The 19,262-nt window shown below is 42.1% G+C and overlaps 1 protein-coding gene across 2 annotated transcripts in view; it reads right to left on the bottom strand.

Moving 5' to 3' along the window:
* The window catches only part of ITGB6 (integrin subunit beta 6), a 124,456-nt gene that overhangs the window by 48,302 nt on the left and 56,892 nt on the right, over positions 1-19,262 (bottom strand). For both annotated transcript variants that reach the window (XM_088474806.1, XM_088474807.1), the window contains exon 9: positions 17-151. In XM_088474806.1, the coding sequence (XP_088330932.1) occupies positions 17-151 (135 nt within the window). The remainder of the gene's footprint in view (positions 1-16; positions 152-19,262) is intronic.

The raw sequence follows: 19,262 nt of genomic DNA on the forward strand, positions 1-19,262 counted from the left end.
TTGAAGGTGTACTTACCCTGTTGCCGACTTTTATTCCCTGGCACCTTTTGCTATTTGGGGTGTCTGTTTCATTATTACAGTGTGCAGTAAAGAAGAGGTTAAGTCCATCTGTGTCTCCTGACACTTCAAGCTCAATTTCCGACCTCAGCTCCTGAATACAGAGAGTGATTCAGCAATATTACAGACACTCCAACATTAACATTTAGCCTATTTTCTGCTAAAAGGTCAGCGATTTTGCAGAGTCCCTTGTGGATGTGCTTAGTGATTCACTTCCTACCTTACACATTAGTTTAGTGCAGCTAAAAAACCCTCTTTTTATATTGTTTTAATAATCTTGTGTTTATATAAGTGAAAACATTGTAAAAATAATATATAATAACCTAGAGAGAACAGTGCACTGTGCACATATGGGTTCCCTTTTGGAGTTAGGAGAAAATTTAAGATTATGGGGCATATGTATCAAAGCTTGATGTGAGATAAAATTGTGAGATATATATCACCAACCAATCAGCTTCTAACTTACATTTTGCAGGCTGTGTTTAAGAAATGATAGTTTGGAGCTGATTGGTTGGTGATATATATTTCACAATTTAATTTCACATCAAGCTTTGATACATATGCCCCTATAGGTGTCATTTGGACACTGGCAAAACCATGTTTTACTTTGTGGAGGAGTGGGGGAGATTTTTTTAAAATAAGGCTTTACCATCGATGGTTGAGTGCTGCTCATAATGTTCATACCTCAACCAATGGCATTCGCCATTGATGTTATGGCAACGGTGCCATTCCATTGATGGTATAAAACACTTGCCATTGATCATAGACCATCAATGGTTGTGAGCCATCGATGTCCGATGGTCATCCCTAATATACACAGATTTTGAGTTGGGAGGTTGCACATCCTAGCTCAACTCTAAATGGCAGTGTAAAAATGTGCTTCCCAGTCTAGTATTACCAATCTATCACATAGAATTACAATTCTGACCACATTTTAAGGAAACTATTTTGATGTGATCTGAAACAGGTCAGGAGCTGAGATTGAGTTACTGTAACATCACTGACCCTTCCCCCAGTTGTATGAGTCAGCCTGGTGACATTGGGCATTTTCACAGCTGTCAGTCACAGCTTGTTTAGTAGTTGGAGAAGTGCATCCATATTACCGTGACAACCTGCTGCAGAGGGGTGATGTAGAGCATGGAGCACATAGTAACATTTCAATTTTGTAATTTGAGAGAGCCTTTGCAAAGTGGCAGTGTGCCTCTGAAAAGGGGCGTGGCTGTGTCACATTGGAGGCGTGGCTGTGTCACAATGGGGGCGTGGAGTGTCACGTTGGGGGCGTGGCTGTGCCACAGGCGATAGGAAGCTGTGCTTCTTGGTGTAGATTTACTTGAGCAGGACTTTCCCTTCTGAGTCCCATTTTCAATATTGCAATGACAGTCAGTGTACATAAGTCACACAGATGGATAAGACGTGTGCACTGTTGGGGTGCGCTGATATGCATGCGCAGGCTAGCTTGGTATATAACTATAGACTAGCGGGCTACATAAATCCTGCAAATAACTTTTACTGTACAGTTTATATTACCTGGCTGCTGCCTATACTACATTTCCCCACAATATTTTATACACAAACATCACAATTCCAAAACATTTCATTGTTAAACACATTTTACACATCACAATGTTGAATACAGGGCGATCACAATCAGTGCTTTGGGTGTTTTTAAGTTTTTTCCCTGGATTTTTTGACACAGTTGTCCTTTAGGGGCTGTCCCAAGAGTTCTGAGTGGTTTCCCCACGGTTGCACCTCAAATTAAAAATGTTGCACTTCTTTTTTCCTGCTATTCTTAGGCGAATATTTTTTGCCTGTTACATTGCACTGACTTTCCGCGTAGGCGAAATCCGTCTGGAATTGAATTTGGAGATAGGTTCCGACCACCGAAAATCCGAGATCAGCGATAGTTTTCCGCGGATGATGGCTTTTCGCTTCTACTTGAATATGGCCCTAAGAGAGAAGGGGGCCCGTGTGCAGTCTCCATCCAGGGCCCCCTCTCGGGATGAAGTTAAAAAGCCGGCGGACGGGATCCCAGCTATCAATATACCGATGCCGGAATCCCGACTGCCGGCAAATTGCCGATGCCGCTATCCTCAATGAGATAGGATAGCGGCGTTGGCATCCTGACCGCCACAATGCCGAACGTCCGGATGCCGGGTAAGTATCACTGTTCTCAAGGATAGGGGGGTTAGGTTTAGGCACCCCCAGGGAGAAATCAGGGTTAGGCATCCCCCGGGGAGGGTTAGGGTTACGCACTGAGGTGGGGAGTTAAGTGCCTAAAATAATGAAATATACAAATGATTTGTCTTATTAAATAATTCATATAAAAAATATTAGATGTATGCACTATGCAAGCAAGGAGTAACCTTCAGCCTCCCCTAAGCATAAGTCTATTGTGCCCAATGATAAATCTTGTTCTGTACCTTACCTTAACTACAATAAAACCTCTACACCAGTGGCTCTCAACCTCAATCATCAAATTTCTCAAACAGGTCATATTTTGAGGATTTCTGTCTGTGGAAGCAGGTGGGATTATTACTGACTCAGCAAAATAGATTAACTGACCTGTGCATGATTAAAGAAATCCACAAAACATGACTTGAGGACTGGAGTTGAGAACCCATGCTCTACACCAGGGGTGGGGAACCTTTTTTCTGCCGAGGGCCATTTTGATATATATAATATTATTTGCGGGCCCGGTGTAGGCCATGCCCCCTCCGTGTGACATCACATGAGGGCAGGGTCACAATCGCCGGTGATTACAGCAATGCCCGGGGTATCCTGAGGATGCCCTGCGGAGCGGTAAGGGCAGCGGTGTGACTGCTTGAAGCGTCCTAAGGTCGCTCCAGGTGGCACTGCCTCACAGACTCTGGCTGCAGGGTGCCATTCTAGGCACCCTGCTAGCCAGATGAGGCTAGCAGAAAAAAGCTCTGAGGGCCAGACCAAATTATTACGGGGGCCTAATACGATCCCCGGACCTGAGGTTCCCCATTCCTGCTCTACACACACACTTTAATCATGAAATGACCTCTGAATCATATATCCTTTAGTACCCAGAAACAAGTCTTCACGTTTTATCACAGACATAATTATTACACGTCTTAAACGCAGAACAATTTTCAAAGCTTTTTTTTTTCTACCATAATGGTTACACCTCTCCAAGTTAAAGAAAAAAAAGATGTTCGGACCACACAAAACTTCCTGCAGAATGAATTCTCTCACACATGAAAACAGAGGAAAGGGAGCTTCAGTCTATTTTTACAATGGCTGCCATGATAGGAAATATTTGGTGCACTACATAGAAACTATGTTTGGTTTCCAGGATGAAACATCTGTAATGCAAGAATCCCAAACAAGCTCAAGCATGCAACCTGGGAGATTACTCACTATCCAGTACTGGGAGACATGACACTGACAACGAGGGAGGCTTTAGGTTTTCATATTATCTCTGTATAGACTTAGAGGTTTTTATAGCATCTCTGGCAAATTCACAACAACGGACAATCATGTATTTGTCCTCATACACAGCCATCCTCAGAAAAAATATTACTGCAAGGCTCTCCAAAAAAGGCACAAGCTTGTATCAGATTTGTATATTATGAAAAACATTTGATTAAAATAAAATATATTTGAAAGTGCATAAAACATTTTTTAGCTGTCTGTTACAATACAGCTGTGTATACAGTTCTATGCAATTTTAATAGTAGCAGTTAATGGGGATAAACAAAGCTGTGCAGTAGTTTTAAGGTGATATAATTTAAAAATGACATTTCTATATTTCGTCACCTAATGGGTTTACTCATTCTGTCTTTTTACTGGACATAATTAAAGTTATGTCTTAAATTAAAAAAAGGTCCACTTTGATTTTTTTGTTTTACCGATTAGTGCACCTTACAAGTACATTTTTCCCTGACGCCCAATGTCAATATATAGGTAGATGGTAGAAATCTAGGTACTGTAGGAGAGATAATCGGAATAGACCTGTGCAATTCACTAACGCTATAACAGTAATAGCAGTTATACCATAGCCATCAAAGAAATCAGTGACTTATTTAATTTTGTTAAATGTCAAACAATATGTACTTATTAAGGTGCAAGTGATCAGACTTATCTCAGTCATTCAGTCCTCGTAAGAAACCGATCAGTTTAATTTTATCCCAAGTAGAAAAAATGACATAAACTTTAGAAGTCTGAATATAAACAGTGCATTTAACTTTAATATAAACTAATATATGTTTGTTAGTGAGCATGTAGGGTGCCATGTTTAACTCATTAAAGGGGATATGTATCAAACCTTCAAAAGAGGGCAAGTGAAGATGTTGGCCATAGCATTCAATCAGCTTCTAGCTGTCATTTATCACATACATTCTATAAAATGACAGCTAGAAGCTGATTGAAATTATAATAAAAGACAATTGCGTCTGTCGATGGATGAACTAGTTGTTACAACTTTCCAGTAAAGTACCTCAGTTCCTAATAAAAGAATCTAGCAGACTTCTGTATATATTTACTAATATGTAAATATGAAAACAACATAACAAGGATCCAAAATTAATATCTCCTTCCCAACAGCGAAGGAAGGTAAAGTAAATTGAATAAACAATGTTTAAAGCGAAAAGGAAAAATAATTCCTACATATATAATTACAATGAAAAAAGATATAACAATTGATAGCTGGAGTAAAATAAGATGTACTTAATGCTGTGTTATAACATATAATGACAAGGTGAAAAATAGTACAGCACAGTCTTTGGGGTGGCGTCCGACACCTCTTAGACTTGTGTAGATAAACTAAACGTGTGTAATATATCCTTGTAAAAGGGTATTTGCTGAGTCCGAAAGCTGATTGGTTGACTTGGGTAACTTCTTTACCTGTCCTCTTTAAAAGGTTGGATACATCTCAACCGGTGTATCAATATTCAGTTCTGACCTGTCACAGAGGGCATGGGTCATACACTAAATTGACACAGAAAAAGCGACTTTATACTGTAGGTCCCTTTCTGCATTAGTAAGTTGCCATTCATTATGGTGAGGGCATGAGATCCAGGTGAATTCTGCCCCAAATTTGTTATCCCTAGTGATAAAATATATGGCTATTTCAGTGAATTGACTCTGCAATGTGGAGGAGAAAATATAGCTGATTGCTTAGAAAAAAATGGCATAAATTGCCTCTTAATATTACACCCAACATATGATTGGCACAACGATTATGATTTTCAGCTCTTGAGGATGGACAAGTTATACCTTATCCAGGTATGGGACAGTAGCATAGGAAAAGAGACTTTATTTATTTTGCACACCTGAAGCAAGACTATTAAACATATTACTAACTCCACTACACAAATCATATATAAATGGCTGGACGGCAGGAGGAGATATCCAAGAGATGGTCACCTACAGCCAGTACTAATTAATACTAGTTCTGGGAAAATGGATTTGGAGATTATTATACACCTGTACAGCATAGCAGCAGATAATGTGAGAGGTGCAGTACAGCTGAGGGATCCCTTCCCCTGTGTTATGGGAGTGCCCTCCAGTTGGGGACTACTGAACGAATATCAACAAAATCATGTACGAGACGCTTGGCCTTCCTTATATTCCATCTCCTGCTTGGTTGTGGAGAGTCTGGCACTAGAGAAGTATCAAAAATTTATGGAATCACACTTGGACCATGCCAGGTACAGTAACTGAGGCTGCTGACACGATGCTTGAACAGTTATGTTGACAACTGATGAATTGCACATTTGTTGTCTGAAAGCTAATATATATGTCTAGGAAATTCAGAAATTCTTTAAAATATTCATATAAAATATATAACCCCTAAATAATAATAATGATAATAATAATAATTGTTTACATTGCCCTTGCCTATAACCCCTTCCATTGATTCTGAAAAGGACCCCACTGTTTGCTAACATGCATGCAAAAAGTGGCATAACTACCATGCGTGCAAGGGGTGCGGCTGCTATGGTGCCTGAGCTGCCTCTGTGGCCCGCCGCTCCCCGTGCACCCAGTCATGGACACAAGGTGGGCCGGTCCAGTCAGCGCCGTCGAGGGAGGCCCAGTTGTCAGCGATATTGATTTGGTGCTAGCCCGCCAGCTGATCACAGCTGGCGCACTGGCACATAATCATGGAGAGACACTGCCGGTGGTTGCAAGGCAATCAGAGCTCACAGACTGGCAGCCAGTCAACAGTGGTGGCTTCTGAACAGCTACCAGTCTGCAAGTTCCAATTGGCTTACGACCGGCACCAGATTCAAATTGCCCCGGCACTGTCTGTCCATGTTTGCAGCTGCCTGCTGGCGGCCCGGCTCCTCCACACCTGCTGGCTGCTGATGGCACACAGGGAGAGATGAGAGGCTACTGGAGGGACATGGGGAGATGAGTTGCTGGGGGGGCATAATGTGTATGGGGCACTACTACTACTATTGTGTGGAATAATGTGTTATGTGGAGCACTACTACCATGTGGCATGATCTGTAAAGCGCATTACTGTGTGGTATAATGTGTATGGGGCATTACTGTGTAGTATAAGGGGCATTCACTGTGTGACATAATGTATAAGGGGCACTACTACTGCGTGACATAATGTGTATTAGGGGTACTAATGTGTGGCATAACCTGAATGGGCTCTGTGTGGCATAATCTGAATGGGGTCTGTGTAGTATAACATGAATGGGGTCTGTGTGGGGGCAAATGTATGTGGGTTTTTTTTACCTCTGGGGGGGTCTTTGTAAGATCTTGTTATGTGTCCCACAAAGTTCTAGTTAGCCGAGAGGGGGGTGGAGTGGGTACTAAATACCTGGGCCCGGACTTGTTGGAGGGGCCCAGTCTGATGCAGCCCCTCCCTACCTCTTACCTGTCAGCAGCCCATCCCAGCTGGGCTGCAATGGGAGACTGCTTGCTGCTGCAGAGCAACAGCAGTCTCCTCTGTCTGTGGGGGGGAGTGATCACACTTCCCATTGTGCAGTGCTGCCTCGCGGTGCTGCAAAAAGGTTTTTTATTTTTTTCCTAAGGGGTGTGGCCACACCTCCCATGATTAGGCCACACTTCTTCCTGGCCTTAGGTCGGTTCTCTACGCCCCTGGTTACGCCTTTGCATGCAAACACAGAGGCTCTGGTTTTATTATGAACTTGCATGTCATCAAGTTTACTCAAACTGAGGTGAAAAGGATACTTTTGTTGCATTCTCACAGGTTTTTGGCAGACTGAATTTCCATTGGAGCCATCCCTGAAACCCGTGTCCCCATTTTTAGCGATTGTGTGACAGTGTCTGACCTTGACGAAGTCCAAACCTAGGCAAAAACCTAATCCTGGTCAAACTACACTACCATGCCAAATTTGCCATGGTGGAGCTAGGTCACAGTAGCCATGCATAAAGGACAAAAAACAGACAGACAGACACGCTTTCTCGCTTATTATATAGATTATAGTTAAAATCAATTATTAAAAACTTTAAAAACAAGGTATTAAAGTGGTGTATTTCATAAAACTTTCAATGCCTACACTAAGTATATCTTCATACGTGTAATTAGCTCGGTGTGTATCGCCCGAACATGTATGGTCCCTGATAACAGTTTCTCATGAATGTTTTGCGTATCAGAAGCGTAAATGTCCCAAAAAGTCTGATAAGATATGGTCCCTATGGCAAGATTGCCGCTATGCCCTTCTCACCTCCTCTAATAGTTCTAATAGCTCTAATAGTTCTCTAATAGTTCTGCTTAAGAATCTCTGATACTTTTATTACTATTGTTTTGCACTTCCGCTAGCCAGTACACTCTTTATTAGACTATCACCATCGGGTTCCGGATTATAGACAGACAGTAATTAGTTAGACAATGTCTAGATAGACACCATATGTTAGACAGTTAATAGTTAGACAAGGATAAAAGTTCGACACAGACAAAAGTCAGACACACTAAAGTTAGACATGTAAAAAGTTTGACAGTTACAAAAGGTCGACAGGGTCCCTAGGATTAGGGCTAGGTTTAGGGTTAGGCACTTACTGGAGGGTTAGGCACTTACCCCCACGGTAATGATTAGGCACTTACCCAGACTGTTAGGGTTAGACACCAGGAGGGAGGGTTAGGGTTAGGCACCAAGGGGAGGGTTAGGGTTAGGGTAAAGATTAGGGCTAAAAAACAAAAATAATAATTGTCGACCGTTTTTGTGTCCACCATGTTCATGTCGAACTTTTGACTCTGTCGGCCTTTTGTACCTGTTGAACTTTCTACATGTCTAACTTTAGTGTGTCTGACTTTTGTTTGTGTCTAACTTTTTTCCCTGTCTAACTATTGACTGTCTAACGTCTGGTGTCTATCTAGACATTGTATAACTAATTACTGTCTATCTCTTATACCACACCCATCACCATTATTACTGTTGGATTTATTATCTATTTCTCCAAATTGTCCTAATTTATGTTATGAATATTTACTGTCAAATCTACTGTTAGATTACCACTTGATTATTTTATACATCTATTTTAATATTTGACGCGACACACTGCTCATATACGTTTCTGTATTTGTACTGTTTATTTATTGTACAAGAAAATTAATAAAAACACTCGATTAAAAAATATTTCTTCATAATAAGTTAGTAAAGAATACTTGCAAATATTTTTTTAGAAATGTTCAGATGGCCCAATGAATTGTCATATAATATTATTATATGTACAAATATATAATAAGGAAAGAAACATATGTTTCGATGCAAATTAAAATAAAGTGTTACACTCAAATTTATTTGATCATTTAATTTTCTTTCAAATGTGTCATAAATAAGTTATTAAAAGAATGTTTATACTAATATGTTTAATTGAGCGCAGTCATTAATATTTAAATTGCATTTATCCAGACCTAGTCAAATCTCAGGGGACAAGTAGTCATGGCAATTAAATGAAGAAGTCTGACATCTAACTTTTGGTTATTTCTATAAATGGCACATTTTCCATTGCTTCTTTCCTTTAACTTTTTATTTTGGAAGTCTGTCAAAGGTAACAGGGGAAGAGGATACAATCGAAGGGGACAGGAGGGCTGTTACTACAGGGATCTTTATAATAATAGTAATATGTTATAAAGATAAACTTATGTGTTATGCTTTCCTGCAGTAAGTCGAAGAGAAAACATAGAGCTGTATTATCATATAAATACTACATGCACTGGAGTATTAATTTAGGGAGGTTGTGGTTGAATATAGGCTTTTCTGAAAATCTACGGAGAACAAAACTGCTCAAAGTTTTGTCTTACGGTATGTTCAATATTCAATTTTCTCGATCGATGCTATGGGATGCGGTTAAATTACCACTGCCCGGAATGCCGGCCGTCAGAATCCCGATGACGGAAGGCCGACCCGGGACTAAAGATAAGCGTCAAAATGCCGACGCCTATCTTTAGTCCAATGCCGAAATCCTGACACCCGGTATCCCGAATGAGGTAAGCCGGGAAGAGTTAGCTTGTAGCCGCAGGGGGGGGAAGGGTTAGGTTTAGACACCCTGGGGGGATTTAGGATTAGGCACCACCAAGGGTTAGTGTAGGGGAAGGGGGGGTTAAAGTTAGGCACCCCAGGGGGGAGGTTAGGGCTAGGCACCCCCCTGGAGGGTTAGGTTTAGAGTGCAGGAAGGGGGAGTTAAGTTTAGGCACCCCCGGGGGTGACAGAGTTGGGGACCACTGAGGGGAGGTTTGGGTTAGGCACTCCTAAGGGAGGGTTAGGGGGGGAGAGGGGAGGGTTAGAGTACTTACCGACGCTGTCGGGATATCCTCCCTTCGGGCTTCCGGCTTCGGTATGAGAACCGGCGGCTATTCAGCCATCGGTATTTCATACCGATTCTGATGCTATGTGCCAAATAATATTGTATTCTCTATTGCTTATAAAAAGGTAAAGCTGGCTATCATACTTGTTTTGACTGGCTTCTTAATTCTGTCAATCTATTTCATAGGCATGTTATAGATAGTAGGTCGTATCTGCCTTGTAACCTTACCCTTTTGTTCCCAGAAATCGCAGTTATCAGTACTAATTTAATCCATTAGTTATTTATTTAAATAAATGTGAAATGTAAGTATGAGTTATACATGTAATCTAAGCTTCTGCACATTTCAAGGTAAAGTGGTGAAAACTTTGATAATGGCTGCAGAAGGGGGTATGTGAGTGGAAGGACCTATCAGAAGCCGTATTTGTGGCTGTGGCATCTGATTGGTCCTACTTCTCACACCTTTCTTTCCTCTGCACTGCGACACTGCCTCAGTTCTTTTGGCCAATCAGTCAGACAAATAATGGAGCCCCAGGACAAATGGATGTGCCCACATGGATCAGCTTATGGGTGGGGTGCTAATTGAGCTTAAGTATGTCTCTACTTCCATATTACTTAAGGTCCTACACACCACACAGAAGTATATGCTATCCATGTGTTTGGCCTCAGTTGTAGCATTGTGGGGACTATTTTTTAAAGAAAAATGTATCACAGCTATAACAGGAATTTGTTATTGCTACTTATAGAGGCGGTAAAAGTTCAATATTTTATTGCCCAGCTGCCACAGCAAAAATTGTAGTGATTATGGTTACTGAATAAAAAAAAAAAAAATACCTTAAAAAAATATATTTTTTAAGTTTAGTAAAAGTAATTTAAAATTATAATCTTTTCTAAACATCTGTATTAGTGATTTATACCTTGTTGGATGATTTAATAATGATCTAATATTTTTCTCATTGTACTTCACACTAACACTTTATTATTAGGTATGCATTTATGATTATTAGGTATGCGTTTATTTGTGTAAAGCATGAAAAGGACAACATTTAAGTGGGGACTCTGGGATATATTTTGGGGCCACGGAACTTGGGGACGTGGTCAAGTGTGTGTGGGCTACTGTACATTCTGCAGCAGCAGTATACTGTAGGGAGCGTGTCTGCACCCCCTAAGAGGTCCTGGCCCTCACCCAGCCACCAGACAGGCCTGGGAGCAGTTAACCAACCAACCTCTACATTTTAGCACCTATTGTGCTTGATTGTTGCTGCCTGGGCAGAATAGTGCAAAAGTTATGTAGGGGCTTGGCGATGGCGCTCTAGCTTAACAGGTCCACCCAATCCGTTCTTAAAAAAAGGCAAAGCAGGTGTCTCTTATAAGCATAAATGGTTAGCCACAAGCTTTGGAGAGCAGAGCTGTGACTTCGGCGGAAGCAGGTGCCCTGAAAACACCCCATGTTTTGCTATTAAAAGCATTACCCTGTTAAACTGTGGGTTAAACATGCCTGGAAGCAGTGGCTTTTACAACAGTGGCTGCTTAGTAAATAAACCCTAATGTGATGGAGCAGATGTACAACACAATTCAGAAAGAGGTGCACACAGAATAGACAATATGCAGGCAGTTTGCTAGGAATGTGATTTGGTACAATGGTCAACACTTTTACTATTCCTTTAAGAAAGGTTAGTAAATCCTAAATATGTTCATCTACTACTTTATATCTTCTGAAAAAATTGATCTCTTCTTGCAGTAAATATATTTGGTTGTGATGGTGTTTTTGTAGCTAATCCTATGTTTTGTGAAACTGGACTTTAATAGGCCTGCTGTTTCTATTTCATTATAACCAATGTGAAAACCTTCAGTGTTTAAACAATAATGCTCGGGCTGTTCTATACTACAATCAGCGAGCAGGAGCATGCAGGGGCCAAGTGTGACTCACACCTTCAGCGAATATGTAATCATTGCTCACTCCGCAAATATTTTGTATGAAGAGATGCTTGCACTTTCTTTCCTTGAGTTTTTAAAGCTTAGAACAAGCAACTGAATTGTAAGACAGATACAGAAACTGACTAATGTCTTGTCGAAGCTGAATAATTGGCTGAGACAAGTTCAGTTTAAAATTTAATCGCGACGACGCCATTTTGCTACTGGCCTCAAGACGCCATCTTGTGAGTGGCAGCAAGACTCCATTTTAGAAAAGAAAGCTTACACAAGCGCCATTTTGTCAAAAATCCATAGTACACAATCCACAGTGCAAAATTGCTAAAAGTAGCAATTTTGCTACTCACAACGCAAAGTTGCTAAAAAGTAGCACGAACAGCTTTTTCACAATCTTCCCCAAACACCTACCGACGGTGTTTAGCAGACATAAAATAACTTTGCAACACATTAAAATCACCACAAACATATTTGAGCAGTAGCAAAGTAGTGGTGTTTTCCCCTGCATTCACATTAACACATACGCGATGTAGCAAAAAGTAGCAAATTAGTGGTGTTTTCCCTGCACTTCATGTTAAACATAGGACAACGCAAAATAGCTATTTAGACGCACAGCCAGCTTTTTAGTGATCTTTCCCAAACCCATCCTGGCATGCTCACACACATACACAGAAGCCTTTCCAACTTAGTGCTGGTCGCTAAGTGCCCCACAGACCCTCAAACGCACAACACAATTTAATGTCATTTCTCCCCGCATACACATTTAAAAGCAATGGTCCCGCAGCACGAAAGGAATGATTATTATTTGGTTTAATCGCAATGTCAGCATATGAAGAAATGAATGTTTTCTGTAACTATGGTTTAGTAAATGGCAAATGGACCGTGATTGGTGCCGTACTGGTCTACTCTTTTCCCACAGCGTTCCGGTGGCATCGGTGAGGAGATCAGAACATGCGGCTATGAAATATGAATGATAAAGAGAATAACTCCTTGAAATGTTGTATGCCATAGTTTAGACTAGATTTATTATGCAGCGGGAAAGTGGACACAATCAGGCTGTTAGAGGCTGGTTTGAGTCTTTGCACTGACCTATGAATTGTACCGTAACGGAAGAAGCAAGAAGAGGAACCAATGAGAACCTGCCAACGTATTCTATTGTATTGCTTATCCCAGTACGGGTATATATGTGAGTGCTCTGAAACGAGATGCCAGTCTGCAGTGGTCCTGTTATGCTGTTTCGATGAAGGTTTCATTACTGATGCCGGTATCTGGTCCCAGAGCGCACGCGTATGTATTGACTGTACCTTATGACCTAATGTTTGTACAATTTAGTTTGCGCTCATTGTTAGATCATAGCGTGGTAACATCTGTACTTTTACCTGAATAATAATCTTTAGCGCGTTGGACCGCTATTCCACTGTCTTAGAGTCTTATTAATGGTATATTTAAAACACAGCGCTAATTAGCGACACCTTATGGTTTTAGGAGGTATAGGCAGGTTTTGTCTTAGAGGTTCTAGGCAGGTGAATCTTAGAGGTTTATAGGCAGGAATGTACTAAAGGTTCAGTTGCACGATTCAACAGTTGGGGGCTCGTAGGTTTATCACGTTATCTGATACACGGTAACACTCGGTCAGTTCCCTCTCAGCAAAAGGGTGGAGGCGCCTTTTGAGACACGCATTAGTCTTTCATTACCACAGTGTTGCTGAGAGCGTACTGCCGGTTATTGTGTAGAGGAAGCGCTGATCAGAATCCAGGGACATGGAGAGAAAAGTTATTTTCTCTCATTGATAAAAGTTTAGAGGGAGTAGCATAATAGCATTAAGTAATAACACGTGGGTCTGGTCGCATCACTGTGTATGCAACTAGTGGCACAATTGTGTACACGTACTTCCGGTTGTGCTGCCACATGTTTGAACAAAGCCATTGAGGTTTACATTTTTTTCTATTACCAATATCTGGGTTAAACGTGTATTTTTCTGCGCAGGAAAAAAGTGTGTAACAGTGAATATTTGTTGAACAAAGTTAAGGGTATCGTATGATCCTTAAGGGCTAGGTGCAAGGGTTAGCCTAGTCGCTCGGTAAGCAGCTTTACCGTTCTATACACAGTAGCAGGTGTACATGTTGTCTTTTGTTGTATAGAGGTGCGTGAGAGTGGCCGATATATAAACTCTCATAGGCTTGGAAGTTGCCTTACTAAATCTTATCCGGGTGTGGAAGTTGCCTTTTTCAAATCTTATCCAGGTGTGGAAGTTGCCTTACTAAATCTTATCCAGGTGTGTGGGCGCCGCCGACTTAAATCGTCCACAGGTAAGTGAAAGTATCTTGATTGTCTTTCACCGGTTTAAATTTTTATTGGAAAGCGTAGGAGTTGTCCCAGAATGGGAGCCATGCAAACAGTAGAAATGTTAGGCAATGATGTGCTGCTAATGGAGGCGCCGATCGGATCGGCCCGTCGTATCATGCATACCAAATACGGTACTTATGCAATAAGGTATTGTGATTTATGGTTTAATATGACGAGGAAGAGTGTCAGACCGTTTCCCAGAATTGGTAGTTTTGATAAAAATGTGTTAGATAATGTCCGGGATCACATCAGTTTGATGCGATCCCGAGAGAAAAAGATTAAATATTTTGAATGTTTAAAACTGTGGCAGCACGAGGGGGAAATGTGGCTGAAGGAGGTACCCGCGACGCAAACAGGCGTTGCGGGCACAGTCTCGGGCAATGCGCCGGTGACGCTAAATAGCGCCGCGGACGCATCGCTTAATAGCGCGCACGCACTGCAAGGTAGCATCGCAAAAGGTAGTACAGATGGTTCACGCGCACCACCACCACCCTATGCGGATGGGGGTGTAGGTACAGTCAATGAAAAAAAAACCCATAAAAATGTAACAAACAAATTGTACCCTCTCTTAAGCAACCTTAAAGAAAATGTTTATGATGTGGATGATGAGCCTATTGTAATGTCTGCCATTTCCCATGCTGTGCAAATGATAGATGCTGCATCACCACAATCATGGGTGGTGCCGCCATCTCCATCGGTAACAGCAAGGGAAGTGTTAACACACTCTGCACCCATAGAGGAAGTTGTTAATACCATACGTAGCAGCAGCAGATTAAACCCCCAGCCAGGTAACCAGGTCAAAGGTAGCAGCGCTACCGGTCTGCATCCCATTCGGACAATAACTGTTCCAAATGGAAATGCAGACGCAAACGGTATAGTGCCCACGAGGGAAGTAGTAATGCATTGTCCTTGGACAAGAGCAGAACTAAATTCCATCATAAATGATTTCCCCGATCCCAAAAAGGAATTAGCCAAATGTCAAAGATTTTTGAGAAATTTGGGTAGTTCACATGAGCCCACTAATAAAGATTGGCGTGTGGTGTTAAGGGCCTGTCTGCCACGCAATACCGATGTGACAAAATTTATCACGGATTGTGTATTGGATGGTGACGTCCCCTTAACAGATCAAGTAAACCAAGGTAACATTTCCCGCATAGTAACTCAATTGGGTATATATTTTCCAGTAGTAGTTAACTGGAACAAAATTTTCACAATTAAACAGAAAGAGAGTGAGACTGCAGAAGATTACTGCGATCGGGCTCTGCAGGCTATCACCCAGTACACTGGGATAGAGGATATTAAAGATAGCACTCACCACCGGGGAATGATAGTCACAGTACTTGTGGACGGTCTGAAAGAGAGTTTGAAAACTCGGGTACAGACCTCACAGCCTGGCTGGCGGGGACTTACAATAGATACCCTCATAGAAACCGCCATTGAACATGATAAGAACATCTCCAAAAAGAGAGAAGCCCAGAGCGAGTAACTGATGGCTGTCAGTATACAAGCTCTGGAGGGAATGACGGTAACATCACAGCCAACAGACACGCTTGCACTTGCACACACACCCACTCTCACTAACCCCACTCAACAACAAATGCAACTCTATCCCACTAACCCGAAGCAACCACAGGTCCCAGGCTATCCACCAACTTCTTATCCCCCACAATACCCTTACCCTCCCTATCCTTACCCATATCCACCACCTTTACCCTCTGCGCAAACCTCACAACACCACATGTCTTCACCCGAAACACGAACATGCTTTAACTGTAAACAAACAGGACACTTAAGTAGAAACTGCACAGTAAAAGGAGTAGGAATCCCACATCAGGGAAAATTTAGATATCCCCATAAAGGATATGCACAAAGGCCAGCAAATGTTCAACAGGCACCAGCTCCAATTGTAGCCGTAAATGCTTTATTGGGGAACGGTAGCCAACGCTAGGGGTCAGGTCATACCTGTAGTCTACAGATAGTCAGGTTAATGGGAAGTACTAGGGAAGAACCGGTCATGATGGTTGATGTAGCTGGTACTGAATATCCTTTTCTTGTAGACACAGGGGCGACCAGGTCAGTGATGAAATCTCCCGTTAATTTACAGGTGACCAATGAGACAGTACCAACAATGGGTGTAACAGGTAAAGTGAAACGTTATCCTTTAACAAAGTCCACAGAGGTTACTATTGGGCCGTTGCATACCAGACATTCTTTCCTTCTGGCTGCTGCGGCTCCTACTAACCTACTGGGCAGAGACTTGTTATGTAAGATGGGATGTGTTATATATTGCACCCCTGATGGTGTATATTTAGATATCCCAGAGAGAATGGTATACGAGGTGCGGGATATGTTAGACACTCCTCAAAGGATAATGTATCACTCTACAGTTTTAAATGAAACCCCATCTCAAGTAGCCGAAATGTTGTCCCTAATTCCAGATTCCCTTTGGACTAAGGATGGACAGGACACTGGATTAATGGCAAATGTAAGCCCTGTAATGGTAAACTTAAAAAAACGGTAGGCAAGCTCCAAAAATTCCCCAGTACCCACTAAAACAGGAGGTAGAATTAGGGGTGTTTCCAATAATTGAGCGATTGTTACAACAAGGAATTTTAGTCCGTACAGCTAGTGTAGCCAACAGTCCCATCTTTCCAGTGAAGAAGAGTGGTGGGAGGGGCTATAGGCTGGTACAAGACCTTAGAGGTGTTAATAAGGTAGTAGAGAGCCAATTCCCCATAGTGCCAAATCCAGCTGTCATTTTGATGCAGATCCCACCAAATGCAACCCATTTCACTGTCATTGACCTCTGTTCTGCTTTCTTCTCTGTGCCTCTCCATCCTGACTGTCAGTATCTATTCACATTTACATACAGAGGTTTACAATACACATGGACACGATTACCCCAAGGTTTCATAGACAGCCCCAGTATCTTCTCCCAGGCATTGCACGACTGTTTACAATCTTTTCAACCTGCCAATGGATCTGTTCTAATTCAATATGTGGACGATTTATTGCTATGTTCTGACTCGTTTATGTCATGTTTGAATGATACTAAACTTTTGTTACTTCATCTCTCACAAACAGGACACAAGGTGGCTAAGGACAAACTACAGCCGTGCCAATCCAGAGTAAAATATTTGGGACACTGCCTAACCCAGGGGTTACGACACCTTACAACAGATAGAATACAAGATACAGCCCCAGTATCTTCTCCCAGGCATTGCACGACTGTTTACAATCTTTTCAACCTGCCAATGGATCTGTTCTAATTCAATATGTGGACGATTTATTGCTATGTTCTGACTCGTTTATGTCATGTTTGAATGATACTAAACTTTTGTTACTTCATCTCTCACAAACAGGACACAAGGTGGCTAAGGACAAACTACAGCCGTGCCAATCCAGAGTAAAATATTTGGGACACTGCCTAACCCAGGGGTTACGACACCTTACAACAGATAGAATACAAGCCATACAAAACATGACACTGCCGCAGAATCAACAGCAAATTCGTACCTTCTTAGGAATGTGTGGATATTGCCGAATGTGGATCCCAGGTTTTCCTATTTTGGCCTTACCTTTACAGGAATTAGTCTCTTCCTCAAAGCCCGATCATGTCATACACACAGAGGAATCAGAACAGGCTTTCCTTAATCTTAAGGATAGTCTGACAAGAGCTCCTGCATTGGGAATACCTGATTATGAAAAACCTTTTGATTTGTATTGTACGGAAGCCGATGGTTGTGCTGCAGGTGTCCTTACACAAAAACATGGTGATGCCAGTAGGCCCGTAGCGTACTACAGTGCCCAATTGGACACGGTAGCAAGATCACTCCCCACTTGTTTGAGAAGTGTAGCAGCTACCGCTCTATTGGTGAGTAAAAGTGAGGACGTAGTATTGGGCCATGATATGATTGTCTACACTCCCCATGCTGTATCTGCTCTGTTGAACTCAGCTCAAACCAGACACATCTCCTCAGCTAGGTTCACCAAATGGGAACTAGCCCTAATCGCTCCTGCAAATATTACTGTTAAACGTTGCAGTACGCTGAATCCAGCAACATACCTACCATATGTACAACATGATGTACAAAGGGTGGAAGGAGAAGAGTTGCTGGCGGGAGATGAGTTCGGCAGACATAATGATACACACGATTGTATGACATATCTGAATCAGACCTTTACTGCTAGACCTGACATACATGACACACCTTTAGAGAATGTGGATGTAACTTTTTATATGGATGGGAGTTGTCATAGACAAACAGACACAGGTGAGTTATGTACAGGTTATGCTGTGGTAAATGACACAGACATCATGGAAGCTAAACCTCTCGGTCCTCCTCACTCGGCCCAGGTGGCAGAGTTAGTAGCACTGACTAGAGCATGTGAACTGGCAGCAGGCAAATCTGCTAACATTTACACTGATTCGAGGTACGCGTTCGGGGTAGTGCATGATTTTGGGGCTCTATGGCGTCTGAGAAATTTTATGACAGCAGCAGGCACACCAGTTGCACACTCCCGACACATAAAACATCTCTTAGAAGCAATCCAACTGCCCAAGGCAGTGGCAGTAATTAAATGTAAAGCCCACACATGTGAGGATGACCCGGTGTCACTGGGCAACAACAGAGCCGATGAAGCTGCAAAATGGGCAGCAGGATTAAAAATGTTTTCTCCAACTGAAACAATTATGTCATTCCAAACCGTTGACATGCTATAATTAATTGAGATGCAAAATTTGTGTTCAATTCAGGAAAAATCCATTTGGAAGTCCAAGGGGTGTGGGCAAGAGTCCTCTGGGCTCTGGAGGGACAGACATGGTAAACCAGTAGCCCCCAAGGCATATTACCCCAGCATGGCTGAGGCAGCACACGGTCTGACTCACCTGGGTAAACAGGGTATGTGCAAGTTGGTGAGGGCATACTGGTGCGCACCAGGTTTTTCTTCACAAGCAGAGAAGATAGCAATGTCCTGTCTGACCTGCTTGAGAAAGAACATAGGGAAAGCGATCCCTACCGAACCGTCCCACATTCCACCGACTGATGGACCTTTCCAGGTGATACAAATTGATTTCATCCAATTACCACCCTGCAGGAACCTTAAGTATGTATTAGTGTGCACAGACGTATTTTCTAACTGGGTTGAGTCCTACCCAGCAGCCACTAATACTGCTGCATTTA

The sequence above is a fragment of the Taudactylus pleione genome, unplaced genomic scaffold (assembly GCF_031769625.1).
Source record: "Taudactylus pleione unplaced genomic scaffold, aTauple2 ptg000156l, whole genome shotgun sequence".
Classification (NCBI taxonomy): domain Eukaryota; kingdom Metazoa; phylum Chordata; class Amphibia; order Anura; family Myobatrachidae; genus Taudactylus; species Taudactylus pleione.